We start from the raw sequence: 22,616 nt of genomic DNA, 5'->3' as shown, positions 1-22,616 counted from the left end.
ACATTTTGGAAATGTCAGGATTTGAAGATTTTTGTGCTTATTGTTTCAAGAAGCATAAAAGTAAAAGTAGGTTGCCGAACAAATGCCTCACATTATTTCAAATATCTAAGATGATGTTCAAAGGGAGTGACCGGATATGTAAGGTAGTTGAACTAAGTATGCAGTGTTGTTGAAAGCTTCTTTCGGATTCATTTGAGACATATTAAATGTTTTAAAGATCTGTTAATCCTGAGTTTGAGCGCAAATTCGATGTTCAAAACTCCTACTTTGGGGGTGGATACGTTTTCAAAATTAGTTTTTTTTTTAATTTTTAACTGACGTCGACATTAAATGTAAAAAAGTTCTTCAATAAACTACAGACGTCATGTTTAGGAACCCGTTGAGAAAATAAAAATTATCTTATCATCGAAAATAAGTAATCTTGTTCAATTATTAGTTTCTATTATCTCATTATTCTGGTTCCTCATTATTCACAAAGATTTTCGCAGATTTTCTAGAATTATTATTGAAAAGACATTTGAAGAATTTGAAGAAATCTGCGAATAAATTCAAAGAAAATTAGAAATTCAATATAAAAATAAAAACCAAATAATCGATTTGAGCGTTGATTTATTGACAAATTTCTGTTTAGAAATATGTTCCTAACCATCTAATTAGATTACTGAATAGTTTTTACTTTATTTTTCGTTGTCGTTATTTAATAGTTTAAAAAAAAACTAATTCTGAAAACGTATCCACCCCCAACGTAGGAGTTTTGAACGTCGAATTTGTGCTTAAACTCAGGATTTACAGATCTTTAAAAAGTTTAATATGTCTCAAATGAATCCGAAAGAAGCTTTCCACAACACTGCATACTCAATTCAACTACCTTACATAGCCGGTCACTACCTTTCAAGTTGCTTTTCTACTGTCAAGTTTCGTATGACACCCTGTATCCAAAATAGCTACCTTGGCTATTTTGTAAATGTTCCAAACCTTCAGAACAGATAATTAAATCCAATTTCTTAGATGGAAGTATCCGAGCCACAAAACCTCCCTCGTGCATTATTTACCGTGTTGCCGCAACATTCTCTTAAATCAAGTCGTCTTCGCTCTCACAGATGGTATACAGGTAAACCACTTTTACAAAAGTACTGCGATTAAACAACAACAACAACAACTAGCATATTTTTTTGTTAAAATGCCGTAATAAATTTTTGGGCTACCATATGCATTTTTAAATTAGAAATTGCATCCATCATATATTTATATGTAATTTCAAAATTTAAATCTTTATGTTTCAGTATATAATACAAAATCCGAGTTAATATTAAAAAATTAAAAATATTAAAAGATTACCGTTAAAAATGATCCTCCATAATAATGACTGTTTCCGATCTGCCTTTGTAGAGTAGATTATCTTTATTCCAATCATGTCATTTACAAAAATTATCAATCATTACTATGATTAAAAAACAAATCCAATCAAATAAGACTTCTCGGATTTTTTTCAAAAACGATCGTTCTTATAATTAAGCGATCATGTCGTTGTTTCGGTTCTTTTAAAGTTCAAATATAATGGTTCGTAAGTTGTAACTCAGCACGTTTTTAAAAAAAACAATTGACAAATCTAGTAACATGTAAATTGTCATTTTTGAGCCTGCAGCATGCGCCCGGCATCATGCTAACCGGAAAACATGCATCCCATTTTTATTCTAAAAACAGATTACCTGACCAATGAACCATACAATGAGATTTTTAAATATTTGATTTCATGTTTTTTTTTCATTCTGAGGGATAGTGCAGTCTGTACAAGTGCAAGAAAGTGGACAAAGTTTATTTTAAAATGAATCTGAGTTTAGTGTGCTTGAAATATTTGAAGGTTTTCAACTTTGTCTAAATAATAACATTTATACCAGATAAAAGATGTGCCACAATATTTATGTGACTTTACATGACAGTAGGACTGTCAGACTTTTTTTTCAAGCCGTTCGTTAATACTTAGTAAAAACCATAACATTTTTTTGACAGATTGCCGCTAGTTTTTTTAACTAAAAATGGAACACTCGTTTCGTTAACGGTATTTTCCGTTTAAGCTACCTTATTTGGAGACAACTCATTCAATAACATTAAAACATGTAAAAAAACGCGTGAAAAATCATCAAAACACGAAAAAATTGAAATGCTTTCAACAAATAAGCGTAAAAAACATCAAATGTATAGATTTAATAATTCAACAAATAAGCAAGGAAAACATCAGAAGTCGGTGTTAAGAAACATCAAAACACATAAAAAATCTTTTATTTTCTGCAAGTTGATGCAAATTAAATAGAAAAAAGGACGAAAATCACCGTTATTTTAAAACAACTATTTCTGTTAGTAAATTATTTTAAAATTAACGGAATTTTCCGTTCGTTAACGGACTCTTCCGTTCGTTAACGGACTCTTCCGTTCGTTAACGGACTCTTCCGTTCGATAACGGACTCTTCCGTAAATTTCTAAAACCTCCTTAGAACTTTGCCCAGTCCTTCTTTAAAGATTTTTATTTATCATTGAAATGTTTTCCGTAACCAATCAAATCTATTTCTATAAAGTAGTAGTCTACGTTTTCTGTTTAATTGTTTATATGTACGATCGAATACATAAACCCATATACTGATTTGTCACAAACTTTGATTAGGCAAAACTCGGTAGAACCATGTGAATGCTTTTAGCTTGAGTTAAAAGTTCTAAACTTTACTGAAAAACACTTTACTGTAGGCAAAACTGAGTTCCTATGTTAGTTTAAACAAAACAAAAATATTGGAAGTTTTATAACGTAAACAACAGTTAGCAGGTTAAAATCTGAAAGATTGGGATTTACTAATTTAGAAATATTGTAAACAAAACTTCTCCTGTGTTCAGTGTGGTAGAGGAGTATGGAGATCAGTAGAGGATCAGAACCTTGTGTTTCATGAGTCCGGGATATGGAAGGTTTCTATTATATATACTTTACATAAAGGAATTGAGTGTTAGCCACAAACTCTAGTTTTCTAATCTTATCTTTGCAACCCAATGTCGTAACTCGTAGACCCTAGATATTATTTATAATTATGAATTATTTCTAAGTTTGAAGCATCAAAGGTTTATATTATTATATCAAGCTGCAAACATATAGGAATTGGGACTCTAAATACTCAATTTCTTTTTAGTTTTACTCTGTACTATATTATTACTAAATTGGGCACCCCATTAAAATTCAAACTTCAAAGACGACCTATAATTTGTTAAATATAATAAAATATAAAGTAAACACATTTGTTGTTTAGGAACAGGTTGAGAAAATAAAAATCGACTCTTATTATCGAAAAAAAAAATAATCTTATTCAGTTATGTGTTTCTTTAATGTCTCATTATTCACAAAAAGTTTTCAGTAGATTTCCCGGGATTTTTATTGAAAAGAAGACATTTTGCAGAATTTGAAGAAATCTACGAACAAATTCGCAAAGAATAAGAAATTCATTATAATGATGAAAAAGAAATAAATTGATTCTAACATTGATTTATGGACAAAGGAATTGAGTCTTTTCCACAAACTCGAATTTTTAAACCTCAATATCATTTTAAGCTAATAGCGTAATCCTTTTATATTTCAAACTTAGACTATTTGATCTAACAGAATGCATACTTTGAAATATCTAAGATCTACGACATTTGGTTGAGAAGATATAAAAATTAGAAAGTAAGATTTTGTTGCCAAGAATCATTTCCTTTCTATTGAGAAATATGTGCCTAAACATCTATTTAGTTTACAGAAGAAATTTGTTTACATTTAATTTTTGTAGTCGTTATTTAATAATTTTTTTAAATTCAATTTTCAAAACGTAACCACCCAAAAAATGATTTTGAACGACGAATTTGCGCTCCAACTTAATAATTATACATCATCAACATGTTGTTGTTGTCTTAAATGAATCCTTAAAAAAAAAATCTCCACAATACTACATTCTCAGTTCAACTACTTACAAGTTACAATGCCGGACACTCCCTTTGAGAGAAAGTTGTTGTAGTTGTAATTTTAAGTGACCCTTTAATAATGTGGAAAATGTCATTGTTTTCTTACTTAATATGTGTTTAATTCTGACAATTTCCTCCATTGCTTTTGTACCAAGAATCCACAAGTCTTTTTATAAAGTAATCATAATGGAACATGATGGAATTTACCACTGTCGTTTCTGATAATGCGCAGGTATTGTTTGAAAATTGGACATTAGATAATGATGATCATATTGATAATCATGCAGATGTGACTGCAGTTTTATTGAACAGGATACAACCTTTGTATGATTCTAAATAATATACTCATAACTGTCAGAGTCCTGAAGCTTGAGTACACGACTCTGCCACAATGATCTTCGTTAACCTTGACATTTGATAAAATCTATGCTTAACCACTCCCCTCTAAACACTTCTTCAGCTAGCACTAATACCATGTGTGCCGTATGGCTTAAATGTCAAATAAGAATCAATTTTTAGGTTGTTATCAACGGTTCAGAGTTCATGAGTGAGGTTAGTTCGATCTGCCCTGCAGATATCAACAAGGAACAATCTTTTGTCAACAATGAGAGCAATAAAGTTGACATTAAATGTCTTTAATTGATGCATAAATAAATAGATTTAAAAAGTAAAAATTTAGGAATTTTTTTTTTTAATATTTTATTGACCATTTTTGTGATGCGAGTTGATGTGAGTTTTTCTTTACTCAGGTTGGACCCATAGGTTCTGGAACGGAACTGACTAGAACATGTTTCAGTGTTTAATTAATCTGTATCTGAGTGAGTTAACTTGATAGTTAGTGAGACTCAGCAAAGGCTCCATTGTAGCAAGCGCAGGCAGAAGGAAGCTTGAAAGCCTCAATGGCAAAGGGGAAATACTGATCATAGGGATCGAAGGTGAGGAATCTGTGGTAGATGCTCTTCTGGAGACATTTGGTCTCGTAGCAGGGGGCAACAAGGGGGCAGGACTCTCCGGCAGTAGTGCACTCCTCAATTCTGAATGAAATAACATTTAAGTAAAGTAAAGGGGACATTTATTCCATAGAACTATTAATTAGATAGTGCACCTGGCGGTCTGGGTAAGGGTCTCGTAGTGGGCCTTTACTCCGTTGACAACAATTCTCCATTTTCCATCAGTGTTCACGGCTCGGAGGGGCTAAAATACAGTGAATTTTAACCAATTCAAATTTTAAAAAGATTGTTGTGAGGGCCTGGTTTATAAGTTTATAATACCTGGATGTAAGCTGTGACTGAAGGGCAGATGTAAGTTTCCTGAACGATCTCATTAAGACGATCAATGCTGTTGTCAGTGTTAGCAAGAACATCCTAAACAAATTAATTTAGAATACTAGTTGACTGATGAACTTATGTGAGTATTGATCACATGTTAATAATTGCTTACCTTGTACAGAGTTTGGACTCCATCGTAATGGTATTGCAGAGCAGCTTCAATCTCGTACTTGGGATACTCCTTATCCTCGAGACACCAGGTCTTAGGGTTATCCTAAATATTTATTTTTCTTCTGATAAGGCTGGTTAAATTATCCAAAGTACATTTATGAAATGCTTTATGCTGTAATCAATAAATTCATGCTTGTCAACACCATGAAGTATCAAACCATTATTGCGGTTATAATCAGACCAATTAAGTAGTACTGAGCTGAAAACATTAGAATGGTATTTACTTAATCCCGATAAGTTAATTAATCTACTATTTTGCTCAATTTAAACTACTGAAAACTTTAGAATGTGATATCCTTAATCCCGATCTGTTCATTAATCTGGAGATTAAATTCATGAGGAAAACAAGCAATATTTTATCTGGAGATTAAGAAAAAGAGTGGATCAAGCATTAATCCCGGTATCCACCATTCTAAAGTTTCCAGCTCTGGAGATTAATGAAAGGAGAAGAACAAGCATTCATTTAATCTGGAGATTAAAAAAGAGTTGATAAATCATTAATCCCGATATCCACAATTCAAAAGTTCCAAGCTCAGATTATATTTTTGTAAATAAGAAAAATAATTACCACAGAGCAGTAGGGGGGTTTGTAGTGATCAACAGGGGCAGGAGTGTGATAAGGGGCGGGGGCATGGTGGGCAGGGGCGTGATGGGGAGGAGCATGGTGGACAGGAGCATGATGAGGAGCTCCATAAGGAGCAGGGGTAGGAGTGTAACCATAGGCGGGTTCATGGTAGGCGGGCTCAGCGTAGGCCGGGGCATGGTGAGGGGCTTCGTGATAAACTGGAGCCTCATGACCATAGGCAGGAGTCACATGGTAGGCAGGCTCAGGTGCATAAGGAGCAGGGGCTGGTGTATATCCATAAGGAGCTGGATGGTGAGGGGCAGGGTGATGAACGGGTCCACTGCAGTGTACAGCGGACACAGCGAGGGCTGCAACCTGAAATAATTGAAAATTGAATTGATATAATCATAATCAAAATTTGAGATGAATATGTTATGATCAGCTTTGCGCGAAAATGTAATCAAGTGCGAAAAGTAAATCCAGCAGACGTAGCTTGGTATAAATATATACGCGGCAGTCACGCTTCAGCAATAATATTTATAATAATCGAACCAATTTTGTTTACAGCTATTCACCCCATTGTCTTGTAATTGGAATGTTCACGCAACATTAATTCTATTCTAGTCTGTATTTTGTTTTTAATATAACTTAGAGCATGAACCTATTATATGGGACATCTTGAAACTAAATACCAACAAATAATCGAACAGATAATTCTTTTGTTTATAAAATAAAGCTCTTCCTTCATATTTATGTGTATATATAAAATCATAATTTAATACAAAGCGAGTGAAGACGTTGAGGGTTCTTATGACTATGAATAATAATAGACCTAGGCAACCCTACTCCAGCTATAGTACATAGCTAGATATTAGCGTATTGATATATATGAGTGCACATAGAAAATTTTAAATTTGCACCTAGCATTTATAAGAATGTCATTAATTTTGAATTTATATTGTATGATCAGAAGGATTTAAATCTTGTTCACCCCCCCCCCCCTCAAAGCAAGGTGGTTTTAATCTCTAGTTGCAAGAAGACCCTTTTAAAGCTCAAGTATGCAAGGCTAAACAAAGCACGAGTTTTAAATTTAAGCCCCCCTCCCCTCCCCGCTCTTTTCACATCTATATTTCCGCTTAATCCCCCCCCTCATCCATATTTTAGCTATATCACCTCCCCCTCCATACTTTTCATCTAAATCCAAACCATATTTCCACCATACCCCCCCCCCTTCTCTCAGCCACCCACTCCCCATAAAATTTGTAACACTATCATGATGGCTGATAATATCTAGTTGAAGGAAATGAGTAAATCTGTTATATAACCTAATATTTATTATATCAATAATCCAACAGATAACAACAGATGGCGTGAGACGTAAATTTTAAACTTTTATTAGAACTCAAGTCTAATCATTTGATGATGATGGTGTCCCAATTTTAAATCAACGACTCCTTGCAGGGACAGTATGTACTCATTGTATGTCCCAATTGAAGGAGAGTGTGTCCCATTTTGTATGTACATTAATAGATTTGTATTTTTAAAGAAATAGATAGATAAACATAATAAATTATAATTGTTGAAAATTCTGCAAAATTAGCATCCTGGTGTTTAATTTTGCCACAGATCAATCTTTTCATTTTATCATTTAAATCATTTAATTTGCTGTCATTATTTCATGTTTACAGATACATTGACGCATATTTAGACAAATATTCGCGTCAATGATTTATATTATTAATAATTACATTTTTCTATTTTTTCTCAGAATCATGATAATGATAAGCTTATTACATTTTCAACACAATAATATCATATGCTATAGTGAGGCCCAAAAATATCACTTTTGCACCAAATACAATGAAAATTGGAAAACTATGTAATATGAAGACGACAGCATAGCAATATTTAAGATAATTTGATGTTGTTATATGGTTATTAGTTTTACCAGTATATATAACTTTTATATCACTTATAACGGACAACAGCAATGTCTCATGATTATTTATTAGACTATTTAAAACTAGATTCTAAAAGTCGTCTTTCTATTCCAGAGTTTTTTTAGTTTTCATCGTTTTACGTGAATGAATTTTTTTCAAAGTTGAAAAAGATCTTTATGTTGAGAACGTTGCTGTAATGAATAAGTAAACTGATCAACTGTTATAAAAAAAGAAGTTACAAATGAAATCACATTAAAAAAAATATTAAATATTTAAGTTTTGATTGATTGGTGATAGACAAATTGTTCATAAAAATTCAAAAATATGCATACAGTTTAAACAGCTGAAAAGATAATAATTTAAAATNGAAAGAAAGAAAGAAAGAAAGAAAGAAAGAAAGAAAGAAAGAAAGAAAGAAAGAAAGAAAGAAAGAAAGAAAGAAAGAAAGAAAGAAGAAGACAAGAATGAACAGGATAGGACAATAGAAAGAAAGAAAAGGAAAAGGAGATAACAAAGAAAGAAAGAAAAAAAGAAAGAAAGAAATAAAGAAAGAAAGAAAGAAAGAAAGAAAGAAAGAAAGAAAGAAAGAAAGAAAAAAAGAATGAAAGAACGAAAGAAAGAAAGAACGAAAGAAAGAAAGAAAACAAAGAAAAAAAGGTTCAAAAACATGAATTCTTTATTATTTGTAAGCGGAAGCTAGAGGATTGATAAGCTAGCAGAGTAAGAAGATGAACTACGGGGGGTGAAGGAATTGAAAAGATAGGTATACGTTGTCTGGGTTGGGTTGCGATAAATTAGGAGTGGAACTCAGTAGGGGGGGAGCTCCGTATATTCAGAGGGGGGGGCAAAGTATGGGATGGGTCTAAGTACATAGGAAGGTGTGAGAGAAGGTATAGAGGAATATATGAATGCAATTAATCAATCACAAAATCTATTTCCTAAACCCCTTATCTGGTCCCTGTTGTGTATCTTCCTTAGTTCATATCTCTAAAGAAGATTATAAAGGAATTGAGTCTTTGCCACAAACTCAAATTTGATAATCCGCATGTCTTAGCAACCCGATGGTGTAAACATTTGATATTTCAAACTTATTTAATTCGATTTAATATAATTAATAATTAGAAATATCAAAGGTCTACAAAATTGGGTTTACAAACCTCGGGTTTACAAAATAAGAGTTTGTGGCAAGAACTCAGCTTAGATGAAAATATGTACCGTATTTTCTGGGAAGAAAAATAAACAAACTTTTTCCTCCCAGAATCTGCAGTACACTTCCAATGTAAACATAAAGGTTCTTTTTTTTCTTTTCAAACATCAATTGCAATCAAGAGATATTTAAGAAGAAATAAATAGAGCAGACGGAGATTGGAGATGAAATATGCACACCACATGGTCTAAGGTTAATGAATATCTATCTATCTATCTATATATTTCCGATGATACCGGAAGCAAATTTTATAATAATATCTATAAGTGAATTGTTATCCTTGTGTACACTGTTTTATAAACAATAATATTCAAAATTGTTCAATGTAGATTTACTTGATACAATTATGTTTAAATATCTTGTTTGGAAATTAAGCAATTCGACATTGAAACAATAAAACAGATATTTACAGGAGGCACAAGAGAGTTTAATACCAAAGAACAACGATTAATTTAAAAATAGATAAAATAAAACTCACACTAAACTAAGGTCTAAATTTTATATTAAATAAGTTCAAGGATACAAAACGACAAAAACGATTTAAAGAAAGATTTATATGAACTTTTTAAGCAATGTATTCTTTTATTTTTTGCATCGATTTTCATACTTAAATGCAGGTATATATATATATATATATATATAAATATTTATATATCATGTATAGTGAAATATTAAAACCAAATTATAGAATTCAGACCTAAACCAAACCAATCAGGATGCATGCAACAAATATGATTTAATTTAAAATTAACGGATTTATTTATCTTTTTATGCCCCCCCCCCCTCCCTCCTCCTCTTCGACACGAAAAAGTTGGATTTAATTAAACCATAAATCCAAAGAAGCAGCAAAATGTATACAAAATATTCAAATATAAAATTCTTTTTAAAACATTTTAAAAAAAATTGAGACATTTCAAACACATGTTCAAGTATATTAAATTCCTAATAAATTGCACGCTATGCACCTCAGGCGGGCAGAGGTGCGGAAAAAAGTCCCAAATTACAAATTAATCGAATTTTTTCCTGGATTTGTTCAAACCAAATCATTAATCATAAATAAGTAATAAGTGCACCCTGATTAGTTATAACAACCAGTTTTGCAAAATCGATTTATTTTTAAAATGAAAAATGTACATTTTGATAGCAGAATTAAAATTTGTTTAAAGTAATTTACTTAAATCATTTGTAAATGCAAATTTTATAATTTTTTTATTAATATTTACAAATGCATCTTTAAACCAATTTAAGCTGGGAACCAACGCATTTTTATTGCACAACGATAATTAGCAAAATTTTAGCAATCTTCAAATTGTGAACGTTGTTATCGTCTATAGATATCGACTACTAATTCATCAACTTGGGTTCAGGTGTGTTTTTTAAAATGACCGCCTACTTTTTCTTAGATTCGAAAATTTAAGGATACTAATTGTTAATCGTTGATCGTATTATCAGATTAATAATTAATAAATAATGGGTTTATAGTGCTAAAATTATCTTTAATTACGTTAATTCAGTATACGACTTTTTCAATAAGATTTTAAATTATAGCATTAACTTCTTATAATTAAAAGCCAATTATAGAGTTTGCATAAGTGAGTTGGATTTGATTTAAACTATTTTCACAACTTCAAAAAATTCCATTTTTAGAAAAAAAAAGAATCTTAAAAATGTTTTTGTTAACCCAATGAAACCCATGGGTTTCCTAAAAATCCGCCAATATTATCCGTTTGACCAGTAATGGCTATCATATATATATATATGTATTATAGTTTTCTGATCCATATATCTAACAAACTCATGCTCTATTATAATCTTTTTTATATTCTTTTTAATACATCAAGCTTCTACAACATAGGCTTGCAAAGATATAGGGAAAATAAAATTAGAGTTTGCGGCGAATACAAATAACTTATAGTATTCTTCTAATATATGATTATGCAAAACAAAAAAATTTAATTTTGAAAGCATGAAAAAAATATTCAATTCCATTAAAAACTTGAGTCAAAAATATGGTTCAAAAATATTTGTTTGATTTGTTTTAAACTTACAATGAATCTACTGGCCATGTTGGTCTAGGTCCGGCCTGGGTAAAGGAAAACTCTCAACTGAAGTCTACTGACGCATCTACCAATATATATAGATATCTACACACAGTATAGAACAACCAAACCACACCTAAACAAACACACACAATACGGACATAAATCCCTCTTACAGTTCGATCACAACACACAACACAATACATCTTAGATGCTCTTTCAAACCGATCGTACATACATCATTATTAAAAATCATTAAACAAACAAAGTTTAACAATTTTCGCCAAATTTATCCAATACTAGTTTGGGAACCCATGCGATGCCCGGGTCACTCATAATTACTCCCACCGTTTACCCGCGCTTGGTCGTAAATTACGATGTTAGCTATTTCTCCCATAAAAGTTGACCCACTCAACTTAGAATCTCAAAACCAAGCTATAGAACATACCTGTTGTTCTCCCGAGTCCCTAATCAAAGCATTTGAGGCAAATCAGTCAAGGGGTTCATGAGTTATGATCGTCCATACAAACTGACAGACAAACCATGATTAAAACTATATATATATTTATTTATCCAATATATAAAAATAGAAAAGAAATGTTCGCTCTTGAATGATAAATTAAGTTTGATTCAATAATGCAAATAATCTTTTTTTTTAAATAATTCAATTTTTCATGAGAGGTGAACAAAATGAATGAATTGTTGAGGATTCTTTAACATTTCCTCTAAAGTTTTCATCCAAATGCTACACTCCTGTATGCCGAGTCCATTATTGCCTGATCCAATCTGGGTTCAGTCATGTGTTTGGTGTCTATTATGAACAAATAGAAATAGTATGGCGGTAACATCTATCTTTCTATCTATCTGATTATCCAATGAATCCTGCAATAGGCTCTATCAGTAAATGGAAATATTTGTTTCTACTAAAACTATAGTGGTTAGGTAAAAAATATGTATCTCGAGTTAGCCTTCCGCCAATGAATCTAAAGAACTACTTTTTAAGCTTAAATTCATAAATTCCCAATTCACTTTTTTTCTAGTTTATTGACAGTTTATTATTGTAAAAGTTTTTCATCAATAAGAGAATTTATGTATTTAAGAAGTTTAGATTTCTCCAAATAAAGAGTTCCCCCCCCCTTCCAACCCTTATCCAGTTTGAATAAAAGACACATGTAAAATAGCCAAAAAGTCTAACTAAAGCAAATGGTCTAAAGTTTACTTGTTTGAAATCCCTTAAAAAATGGACAATTATACATGTTCTAAATTCAAATATGTCTCAAAATCAAAAATAGAATTGGTGCTTATGATTCTTAAAATTAGGTTAGCATATATGAACTTGCATTGAGGTTTGCACTTCAATTTTTCAAAATCGGACCTTTTCAAATTGGTTTGATTAACCATTTTCTCTTCCCGGACATTCAGGTTTTCTTATTCTTCAAAAATGTGTTTTTTTCTTACACTAAACATTTTTGTCTTTGCCACAAACTCTAATTTTGTATAACTCCTATATATTTGCAACCCAAGCTAAGGTCGTAACTAAACCTTAAATATTTCAAACTATAAATTCTGGTAAATTAGAAAATTTAAGTTTGAAATATCAATGATAGTGAGAAGTAATTGATCTACCGGACTAAGTTGAACTCGTGAGAAGTAATTGATCTACATGACTAAGTTGAATTATTGAGAAGTAATTGATCTACCGGACTAAGTTGAACTATTGAGAAGTAATTGATCTACCAGACTAAGTTGAACTATTGAGAAGTAATTGATCTACCGGACTAAGTTGAACTAAAGTAATTAATCTACAGGACTAACTTGAACTAAAGTAATTGATCTACTGGACTAAGTTGAACTATTAAGAAGTAATTGATCTACTGGACTAAGTTGAACTAAAGTAATTAATCTACCGGACTAAGTTGAACTAAAGTAAGTGATCTAACGGACTAAGTTGAACTCGTGAGAAGTAATTGATCTACCGGACTAAGTTGAACTAAAGTATAAATTGATCTACCGGACTAAGTTGAACTAAAGTAATTGATCTACCGGACTAAGTTGAACTAAAGTAATTGATCTACCGGTCTAAGTTAAACTAAAGTAATTGATCTACCGGACTAAGTTGAACTACTAATGAGAAGTAATTGATCTACCGGACAAAGTTGAACTAAAGTAATTGATCTACCGGTCTAAGTTAAACTAAAGTAATTGATCTACCGGACTAAGTTAAACTACTAATGAGAAGTAATTGATCTACCGGACTAAGTTGAAGAAAAGTAATTGATCTACCGGTCTAAGTTGAACTACTAATGAGAAGTAATTGATCTACCTGACTAAGTTGAACTAAAGTAATTGATCTACAGGACTAGGTTGAACTGCTTCTCTTAAACTTAACCAGCCCACAAGAGAGTGTTGTTTAATCATTAGTTGTAATTCTTAAAATTTTGTATAAGAAAGTCCAATCTAATGTTAAAAAATATGGCTGAATTGGCATAAGAAAAGATAAAGGAAAAAATATAAAAAAATACATATTTTAATAATCTGTGTCTGTTTTTTTACTTTGAATGTATTTGATAACCTGGAAATAAAAATTGTTACCGAATTATATAATTGAATTAAACCACAAATAAGCAAGAGAGCTTTGAACTCAATTAATTACTGCTATGCAATTACTTTATTATTCTATGTTGTAAGTCCCATGCAATAAAGTAGTTTTTGGCAGGTTGTTATACCAAGCTTGCCATTTTAAAGATTATTATGCTTCAAGAGCGCTTTACGGCATTTTTTCTTCTAATTTTTTTTCCTTTAAATGTTAGCTTTAATGGCAACCAAAAAATAATAATTTATAATTTCGTAGATTTTTTCGGTTTGTATTGACAAATTGTCAAAAATAACTTAATTTCTGGGGATTCGAATTTTTGCCACAAACTCATATTACGTAATCCCTAAATCTTTTCAACCAGATGGTGTAAACTCCTTTCTTTGGGTCCGATCGGATTAGCTGTTTTGACGTTTATTGGATACATGCTCTAAAAAAACAATGGTTGAAGACCAGTGAAATTATATTTAAACATTTTTGACATGAAAAGTTGTCTCAAACAATCATTAAAAAATAAACATCTATTATAACCAAACACTGTTTTATTTCAAAGACACACTGTACAGTGACTGTACACCCTGTAGTAGATTTAGCGCAAAATTCCCTTTCACAAACCAAAGAGAATCCAACTTAATTCAAATTTGCAAGAATAAAATAAAAAATGAATATTGTTAAAATGTTATAATAGAATAAAATAACTAAACTAAGCAGGATGATTATCAGAAATAATAAGTGAGTGAGAAATATTTGATATTTAGTCGCAAGATTCAGTTCAGGGGCGACAATGGTAGCCCCCCCCCCCCCCCCCCCTCTAAAAATGATTTTTTTTCCCGCTCTGAACCCCCCCCCCCCCCCAGCTACCCCCCTCAAAATGGCCCCTGGCATTAAAGATTCTGTGTACGCCCCTGAGCTTGTCATGGTTTGAATGTAAGACACTGAAGTTGTTAGATTCATAATATTTAATGATCTTGTATTTCTAAGTATTATTATTATTATTATTTGCATCATTAAACGAATCATAGTTTTAGATTGAGCTTTATAACTAAACCATACTCAGTGGGCTTTAACTTTTATTGTAAGGCATAAATTTAAATCACTTTAGAAATTCAAAAGAAACTAGTTTTAATAATCTATATTATAAAATTAGTAAGAAAGAGTTAAACGACGCCTGAACTAGATTGAAGAGAAGTAATTAAATAAATTGATTCATCTTATAGACCACGCGAAAACACTTGTTAAATCTGATCCAAACGATTTTTCAAATCAATTGTTAACGAACGATTAACACACTGCTGAAGATGGACCAGATCAGGTTTTAAGTCAAAACATCTAAATTTTTTCATTTGAATATATTAATATGCAGTCTCTTGACTTATATTCTCAATTTTCAGAAAATACCATCAAGGAAATTTAAAGTAAATCTATCTTAAAGAAATTGTAGAAATCTAGTGCATTTTCAGGTCTAAACTCAAACGTAACTGTAGTTTCAAGGATCAAATCATGCTTATTCTGTGATTTTTTTTTGCGAAATTTTTAGAACCGTTAATTTTGTGAATTTTCTTTAACAGTCATAAACAGTCAAACTGTTTAATAGTCATTAACAGTCAAACGCTGTATAATTGCCTAATTACTGCTTAAAAAGTCTTTTTAAAGAAAAATCAGTAAAATAAGCAAGCAGACGTTTTTCGGACCGTATTTTGACAGTCAGGCTTAGGGGTTTGATTTTTTTGCTTTTGCTACAATATGTTTCATGGCTGTTAAAGAAAAAAAATGTGTAGACAATGCCATATACGTAAAAATATATGGAAAAAACCAGAAGAAGCAGATTAAAGTCTTGAAATAAAATTTTCATTTCATTTTTCGACCTGGGAATGCTCTTGATTTCTACAATTTCTTTAAAATTAATTTGCTCAAAATCCCCCAGTACACTGCATATAGATTTATTCAAAAGAAAAACTTTAGGTGTTTGTTTTGATGGTTCATTTTCAGCAGACAACAGACACCCAAACAGACAAGCAAAGTATATATATATACAGAAGTAAACCTTTAAACAGTAATTATGCACACATTTTCTAGGTGACATTTTCTTAAAAGTTATTAGTATAAAATTGTCAACTCAGAGTTGGGGGCTATATGAGGCTCATCCCCCCATGCACCCCCCCCCCTACCCAAGTAAAATCTATGATTTCCAGGGGGTGTTCTGGTCCAAACGAGGACTTATCACCCCTTAAAAATGTCTTCTCTCTATATATTCAATATACTTAAACAAAAACAAGCAATTTTTTCACTCTAAATAGTAATTGGCATGTTTTTTCTGTGTGTTCTGAAATAAAAAAAAACAACTTTAAGTTCACATCAATTAACTTATTATTACAGTTTGACTTATTAAGTTATTTAATACAAATATTGTTAAAATATCAAAAACTGTTTGTGTGATGTTTGAGGGAGGGGCTTATAGTTTAACTTTAACCTTTGATTATCTAATGACATCCCGTATCCAGTTATATCCAAGATATTCATAGACAATTCAATTCACAGACGCAGATGTTTACCAAGTCTCTAATGCCATATAAAACAGATGTTTAAACCAGAACAGAAAAAAACGGCCAATTAAAAACAATTCATTGCAATTGTAAGGACATCACAAAAAATATTTCTTTTCTGGATAATGCACGAACGACAAGAAGAAAATGGAGACTTAGAAAAACAGAAATTCCAAATATTTGCAGCTGCAATCATAATCATTATTTATAAATATAAAAAAATATTCGCCGGTCAAACATTTTGTAACGATACTTAATCCTACTCAAACTAATCCAATTCTCTGTTTTCTCTTGTTAGATTGGTTGAAATAAACCGTAAGAAACCGACTCATCGTCTGCGTAGTGCTGGCCCGTAACCAGGATATTTCCAGGTGGGTGCAAAAAGGCGCGGCGCAGGCAAATTTTTTTTTTGTAAACAATGCTTGGTTTGTTTTTACAGTGGTATATGGTTGTTTTTATTACAATGTCAATGTACACTATAAAGACTAACAAGTGTATTTGAGCTTTTAAGGGTTACATTCTAATGTCCGAAACTTATCAGTTTACATATACATAATACATATATACATAAAACAATAAATGAATGATACTTTAGCTTAAGGAAAAAATTCATTATTTAAAAACAATGCTTCTTGTCCCTCGGTTTATTTATTGACATTAAGACATTGAGACATTCTTTGTGAATTTTTGAGTACTCAAAAAAAACTCTTCTACTTTGACTTAAAATAGATTATAATTTGGTTTGGGAAGGAAATCAATTCTTACTCGGGCTATATAATTGATAACTAGATTTTGGAAAATTTTGAGTAACAATGTCTTTTATTTGGGACTGGGGGGAGGGGGTGCAAATTCATCATTGCACCTTCCTTTCAGAAGAAAGGGGGGTGCACCTGTCCCCTGCACCCTCCCTGGCTACGGGCGGGGCGTAGTGTTTTAAGCTAAAAGTTAGAAAGTTAGATTAAAATATTAATTTTTATTCCTTTTTGTAGATTTAATTAGACTGCAAACTTCATTTTAAAAGACTCTTTATATTTAAAATGGTTCCTATACAGCCTTCGTTTGATAAAGGAACACGGAAATATCCTTTCTTTTCTAGTAGAAAATTGAATGCCAGCAAACTTAAGAGGAAGATCAAGTTTATTGCCAAGACTCCCTGCGCATGACGTCACCTAGTTTCCGAAGGCATTACCTGTTTCAGCAAGGATATCTCTGGCATTGTTAGGAAGATTATGTTTATAGTTCCTAAACATCAATATCTTTCAAAAGTTCTAACCTTTGAGCTTGGAAATTCCGCGTCGGATACTCATAATCTACATCGCTTGATCTTGATATCCATTGTGGGCTCTTTTAAATTAATTTACTTCTTGATTTTCTTTATTTCAGTTATACATCTAGGGTACTATATACCTGCAGCTGGAGATCAACTAAGGATTAGATTAATCTGCAGATAAACAATAGAATTAATCTCAATAACAACAATACAAGAGTTCCCATTTCCGGACCTCTAACGTCTTCATGATTCTAGGTCTATGTTTGTTTAACATAAAGCATAAATCTAGGAATATTTAGAACATCAGGAAGCATGAAAATCAGACGAAATGGGTGGGTTTGGTATATACAGAGTCATGAAGATTCGGGGGGATTCTGATAAATAATCTTTATAAAACTTTTAATAATATTCATTTAAAAACTTTTTGCAGCAATTAATTCATTAGGTTAAAAAATAATCGAATGTAATTTGTCAACCTTTCATTTTTAACCCTATAATGGCTGGGGGATCTGAATCTATGTACAGCCTGGGGGGGGGGCGTTCGGCGCGCCCCCCTCTAGAAAAAGGCCTTAGAGAATAGTTATAGGGTTGAAATGCATGTTCATAGCCCAATTGTTCATGGCCAGCTCAAAAAAAAAATTAGGCCGATAACTTTAATAGTTTGGCTGCTAGGGAGGGTTGAACAAAAATGCTTAAAACATGTGAAAGTGTTACACATGCATTTTTCAAGGGCTTTTCAAAACCATAGTTTTTAAATCTGTAGCTTTGGTCAGAAAAAGTTATGGGCTATTTTAGATTTTTTCTGAGACCAGATTTTTTTTTCCACCCTGTATGAATTAGAAAAAAATTAACAAAAAATTCTTAAAATACTGTTCATTAATTATGTTACAAAATTTCACGGCGATAGTTTCAAAAATAAGAGTGCTAGAGCAAAAAAAAACTCCCTGTTTATTCTTATTCCCTGGTTAAAGAAAATACACGTAAATATAATTCTTAAATTATAGTTTTGATCCATATATCTGCAATATCGAATTAAAATGGGACTTGGCATTCTTATATTTTGTGCTTAATTGTGAAATGTATTTTTGCGCCCCCCCCCCCCTGTTGTTTTTTGTCCTAGCACTCTCATTTTTGACACTATCATCGGGAAATTTTGTGATTTTCAATGAATAGTAATTCAAAGAGGATTTTTGTCTTTGGAAAAAATCTAAAGCTACATATCTTAAAAATATTATTATGAAAAGCCCTTCAAAAATGGATATAGAAACATGTGTCACACTTTGATATTTCTTCAAAACAAAAAAACTATTTTTTTTTCATTTTTGTTACCCTTATTTTTGGCGTTTTTTCAACCCTCCCTAGCACCCAAACTATTAAAGTTATCGGTCTTGAAAAATTGGGCTGTGAACATGCATTTCAACCCTATACATATTATCTAAGGCCTTTTTCTAGAGGGGGGCGCCAAATGCCCCCCCCCCCAGGCTATACATAGATTCAGACCCCCCAGCCTCTATAGGGTAAATATAAATTTTTTTAATTTTTAGTAATAAGGTTAGACTTTTTTTAATCATTTAACAAAAAAAGTGCAGTCTTTGATGTTTTTTAAAACAAATTAATTTTTTTGTAAAATTCAAAATTTGAAAATAATAGTTTTAAAGTTTTAAAGTATTTTTTTTACTTTGAATAAATATACCAACATTTTACATGAAAAAGTTACATATATGACCAGATAGAAATATTTCTTTAGTCTATCAAACAAAAGTGTAAATTAAGTTCAAATCCTATTCGACTGAAAACTTGAAAAGATATAAACATTTACATGCTATTGGTCTCATAAACAAATTAAATTTTGACACTTCAATTGAATTAAAAATTAAAAGCCAATTTAAAATAAATGCATGTTTTATTTTTCAAATAAGATCGCCGTGACTACTAAGTTTGAATAGTTTTGTTTTAAGAACTTTGTGGTTGACATTTATTCCTTTTAGATTCTAATCTCGAGGTAACCCACAGACAAACACAGGAATATAAACTTCATAAACATGTCAACATATATTTTAAGGACAAAAAATTCAATTTCATTATTTTTCTATACTGTTCAGATATCCTACCAATACCATAAGGTTCAGATACCCTACCTAGGTCTGAGATACTCTACCTGGGGTTCAGATACTCTTACTAGAGTTCAGCTACCCTGCCTAGGGCTCAGATACCCTGCCAAGGGTTCAGATACCCTACCTAGTGTTCAGCTACCCTACTTAGGGCTGAGACACCCTACCTGGGGGTTCAGATACTCTACCTAGGTTTCAGCTACCCTCTCTAGGGTTCAGATACTCTACCAAGGGTGCAGATACTCTACCAAGGGTGCAGATACCCTTCCTAGGGTTCAGATACCGTATCCTGTAGTTCAGATATCCTACCTAGGGTTCAGCTACCCTACCTAGGGTTCAGATACTCTGTCTAAGGTTCAGATACCCTAACTAGGGTTCAGATACCCTAAGTAGGGTTCAGATACCATACCTAGGCTAGGGTTTAGCTACCCTACCTAGGGTTCAGGTACCTTACTTAGGGTTCAGATACCCTAGCTAGGGTTCAGATACCCTACCTAGGCTATGGTTTAGATACCCTACCTTGTGTTCAGATACCTTACTTTGGGTCAGGTACCTTACTTCGGGTTCAGATACCCTACCTAGGCTAGGGTTTAGATACCCTACACAAGGTTTAAATACCTTACTTAGTGGTTCAGATACCCTACCATATAGGCTAGGGTTTAGATACCCTACCTCGGGTTCAGATACCTTACTTTGGGCTCAGATACCCAACCTAGGCTAGGGTTTAAATACCTTACTTAGTGGTTCAGATCCCCTACCTAGGCTAGGGTATAGATACTCTAAACAAGGTTTAAATACCTTACTTAGTGGTTCAGATACCCTACCATATAGGCTAGGGTTTAGATACCCTACCTCGGGTTCAGATACCTTACTTTGGGCTCAGATACCCAACCTAGGCTAGGATTTAGATACTTTACCTATGGTTCAGATACCCTACCTAGGGTTCAGATACCCTACCAAGGCTAGGGTTTAGATACCCTAACTTGGGCTTAGATACTTTACTTAGGGTTTAGATACCCTACCTAGGCTATGGTTTAGATACTCTACCTAGGGTTCAGATACCCTACCTAGGGTTTGGATACCCTACCTATGGTTCAGATACCCTACCTAGGGTTTAGACACTTTACCCAGGGTTCAGATACCCTACCTAGGCTAGGGTTTAGAGATACCTTACTTAGGGTTCAGATACTCTACCTAGGGTTCGGATACCCTACCTATGGTTCGGATACCCTACCTAGGGTTCAGATACTACCTAGGGCTCAGCTACCATACCTGGGGTTCGGATACCCTACCGTTGGTTCAGATACCCTACCTAGGGTTCGGATACCCTACCTATGGTTCAGATACTTTACCTGGGGTTTAGATACCTTACCTAGGGTTCAGATACCCTTCCTAGGATTCAGATACCCTACCTATGGTTCAGATACTACCTAGGGCTCAGCTACCCTACCTAGGGTTCAGATACCTTACCTATGGTTCAGATACCTTACCTAGGGTTCGGCAACCCTACCTATGGTTCAGCAACTCTACCTATGGTTCAGATACGCTACCTAGGGTTTAGATACCTTACCTAGGGTTCAGATACCCTACCTAGGATAGAGTTTAGATACCTTTCATAGGGTGTAGACTGTAGATACCTTACTTAGGGTTCAGATACCCTTCACAGGGTTTAGATACTTATGGTTCAGATACCTTAATCAGGGTTCAGATACTATAAATAGAGTTCAAAAAGCTACCTTTTCTTCAGACATTTATAATGAACCATCCTTATTCATTGATAAATACTAGCTATGGCGGGTCTGCCAGTTGGAACAATTAAGAACGAATTTGATTGCAATGAACAGTAAACAGAAGAATCGTGATGAAGTTCAAGGAATACATAAATAAATAAACACAATGAGGGGTCGAATCGGATTTAGAGCCGTATAGGTGCATTATATATCTGTAAATGGACCTTTCATAATTTACAGACCCCCCCCCCCTCTTCCAAACAGGCAAACTCTAGTGATGCTTAACCATGAAGGATGGTGGTGTGTATATTATAATCTATATATAAATTTGGCTTGTTTGTCTGTCTGTTTGTTTGTCTGTTTGTTTGTTTGTATCCAATAAACGTCAAAACGGCTGAACCGATCGGTCCCAAATTTTTTGTGGGACATCTAGGGAGCCCAGGGAAGGTTTAAGAATCATCAAAATTTCAAATATTTGTCTCTATCAAAATTCGATCGTCATTAAATTTTTTAAAATTTTGAAAATCCGCGAAATTTTTTGTAAAAATCCGCGAATTATTTTTGTTTAGTTTTACGATGTACACAAAGAGAACATGTTTACAATTAATTCAGAAGATGGGCGCGAAGCGCCCTCTAAGGCTAGAAAGAAGGGCGCGAAGCGCCTTGAATTTCTAGTATATAATATATTTCTATTCCGTGTGTAGTCAATATTACATCTTTCTTATACTCTTTTTATTTAAACTCATTAGAGTAGTCGATTTAAATGCCAGCATTTATTTCTAGCTTCCCAGACACAAAGTATATCTTACAGACAATTAGAGATCTCACAGACACAAATCATATCTCATAGACACTTAGTTTATCTCTCATACACAAAGTATATCTCACAGACCTAAAGTATAACTCATAGACATGCAGTATATTTCACAGACACAAAGATTATCTTAGTAAGTGTATCTCATAGAAATCTAGTTCATCTCACAGGCGTACAGTGTATCTCACAGACATTTAGTATATCTCACAAACATTTAGTTTATCGCACAGACACATAGTTTATCTCACAGACATTTAGTAAGTGTAGCTCTCAGATACTTAGTTTATCTCACAGATACATAGTTTATCTCACAGACACTTAGTAAGTGTA

The 22,616-nt window shown here is 32.7% G+C and overlaps 2 protein-coding genes across 2 annotated transcripts in view; one reads left to right on the top strand and one right to left on the bottom strand.

Annotated features, from left to right (window-relative positions):
• Positions 1 to 4,649, top strand: part of LOC111702363 (restin homolog) — a 30,237-nt gene extending 25,588 nt beyond the window's left edge. Inside the window, exons 21-23 of the mRNA XM_023474022.1 lie at positions 1,009 to 1,111; positions 2,884 to 2,952; positions 4,495 to 4,649. Of these exons, the coding sequence (XP_023329790.1) occupies positions 1,009 to 1,111; positions 2,884 to 2,952; positions 4,495 to 4,614 (292 nt within the window). The 3' untranslated portion in view covers positions 4,615 to 4,649. The remainder of the gene's footprint in view (positions 1 to 1,008; positions 1,112 to 2,883; positions 2,953 to 4,494) is intronic.
• An 8-nt stretch (positions 4,650 to 4,657) lies between these two features.
• LOC111702364 (uncharacterized) lies at positions 4,658 to 11,306 on the bottom strand. Its single transcript, XM_023474023.1, has 6 exons — positions 11,235 to 11,306; positions 6,043 to 6,414; positions 5,416 to 5,517; positions 5,247 to 5,339; positions 5,081 to 5,169; positions 4,658 to 5,009 (listed from the first exon to the last, which is right to left on the bottom strand). The coding sequence occupies exons 1-6, from the start codon at positions 11,250 to 11,252 to the stop codon at positions 4,811 to 4,813; spliced, it is 873 nt and encodes a 290-aa protein (XP_023329791.1). The 5' UTR covers positions 11,253 to 11,306; the 3' UTR covers positions 4,658 to 4,810.
• Positions 11,307 to 22,616: the final 11,310 nt, after the last annotated feature.

The sequence above is a fragment of the Eurytemora carolleeae genome, unplaced genomic scaffold, assembly GCF_000591075.1.
Source record: "Eurytemora carolleeae unplaced genomic scaffold, Eaff_2.0 scaffold428, whole genome shotgun sequence".
Taxonomy (NCBI): domain Eukaryota; kingdom Metazoa; phylum Arthropoda; class Copepoda; order Calanoida; family Temoridae; genus Eurytemora; species Eurytemora carolleeae.
The sequence above is the reverse complement of the archived record's forward strand: the minus strand, read 5'-3'. Positions and strand labels throughout refer to the sequence as shown.

Bases quoted from the DNA above. Each gene is read 5' to 3' on its own strand.
- LOC111702364 (XM_023474023.1), bottom strand. The intron at 5,518-6,042 runs GTAATTATTTTT...ATAAATATTTAG, and splicing joins AACCCCCCTACTGCTCTGTG to GATAACCCTAAGACCTGGTG. The intron at 5,010-5,080 runs GTGCACTATCTA...TATTTCATTCAG, and splicing joins ACCCTTACCCAGACCGCCAG to AATTGAGGAGTGCACTACTG.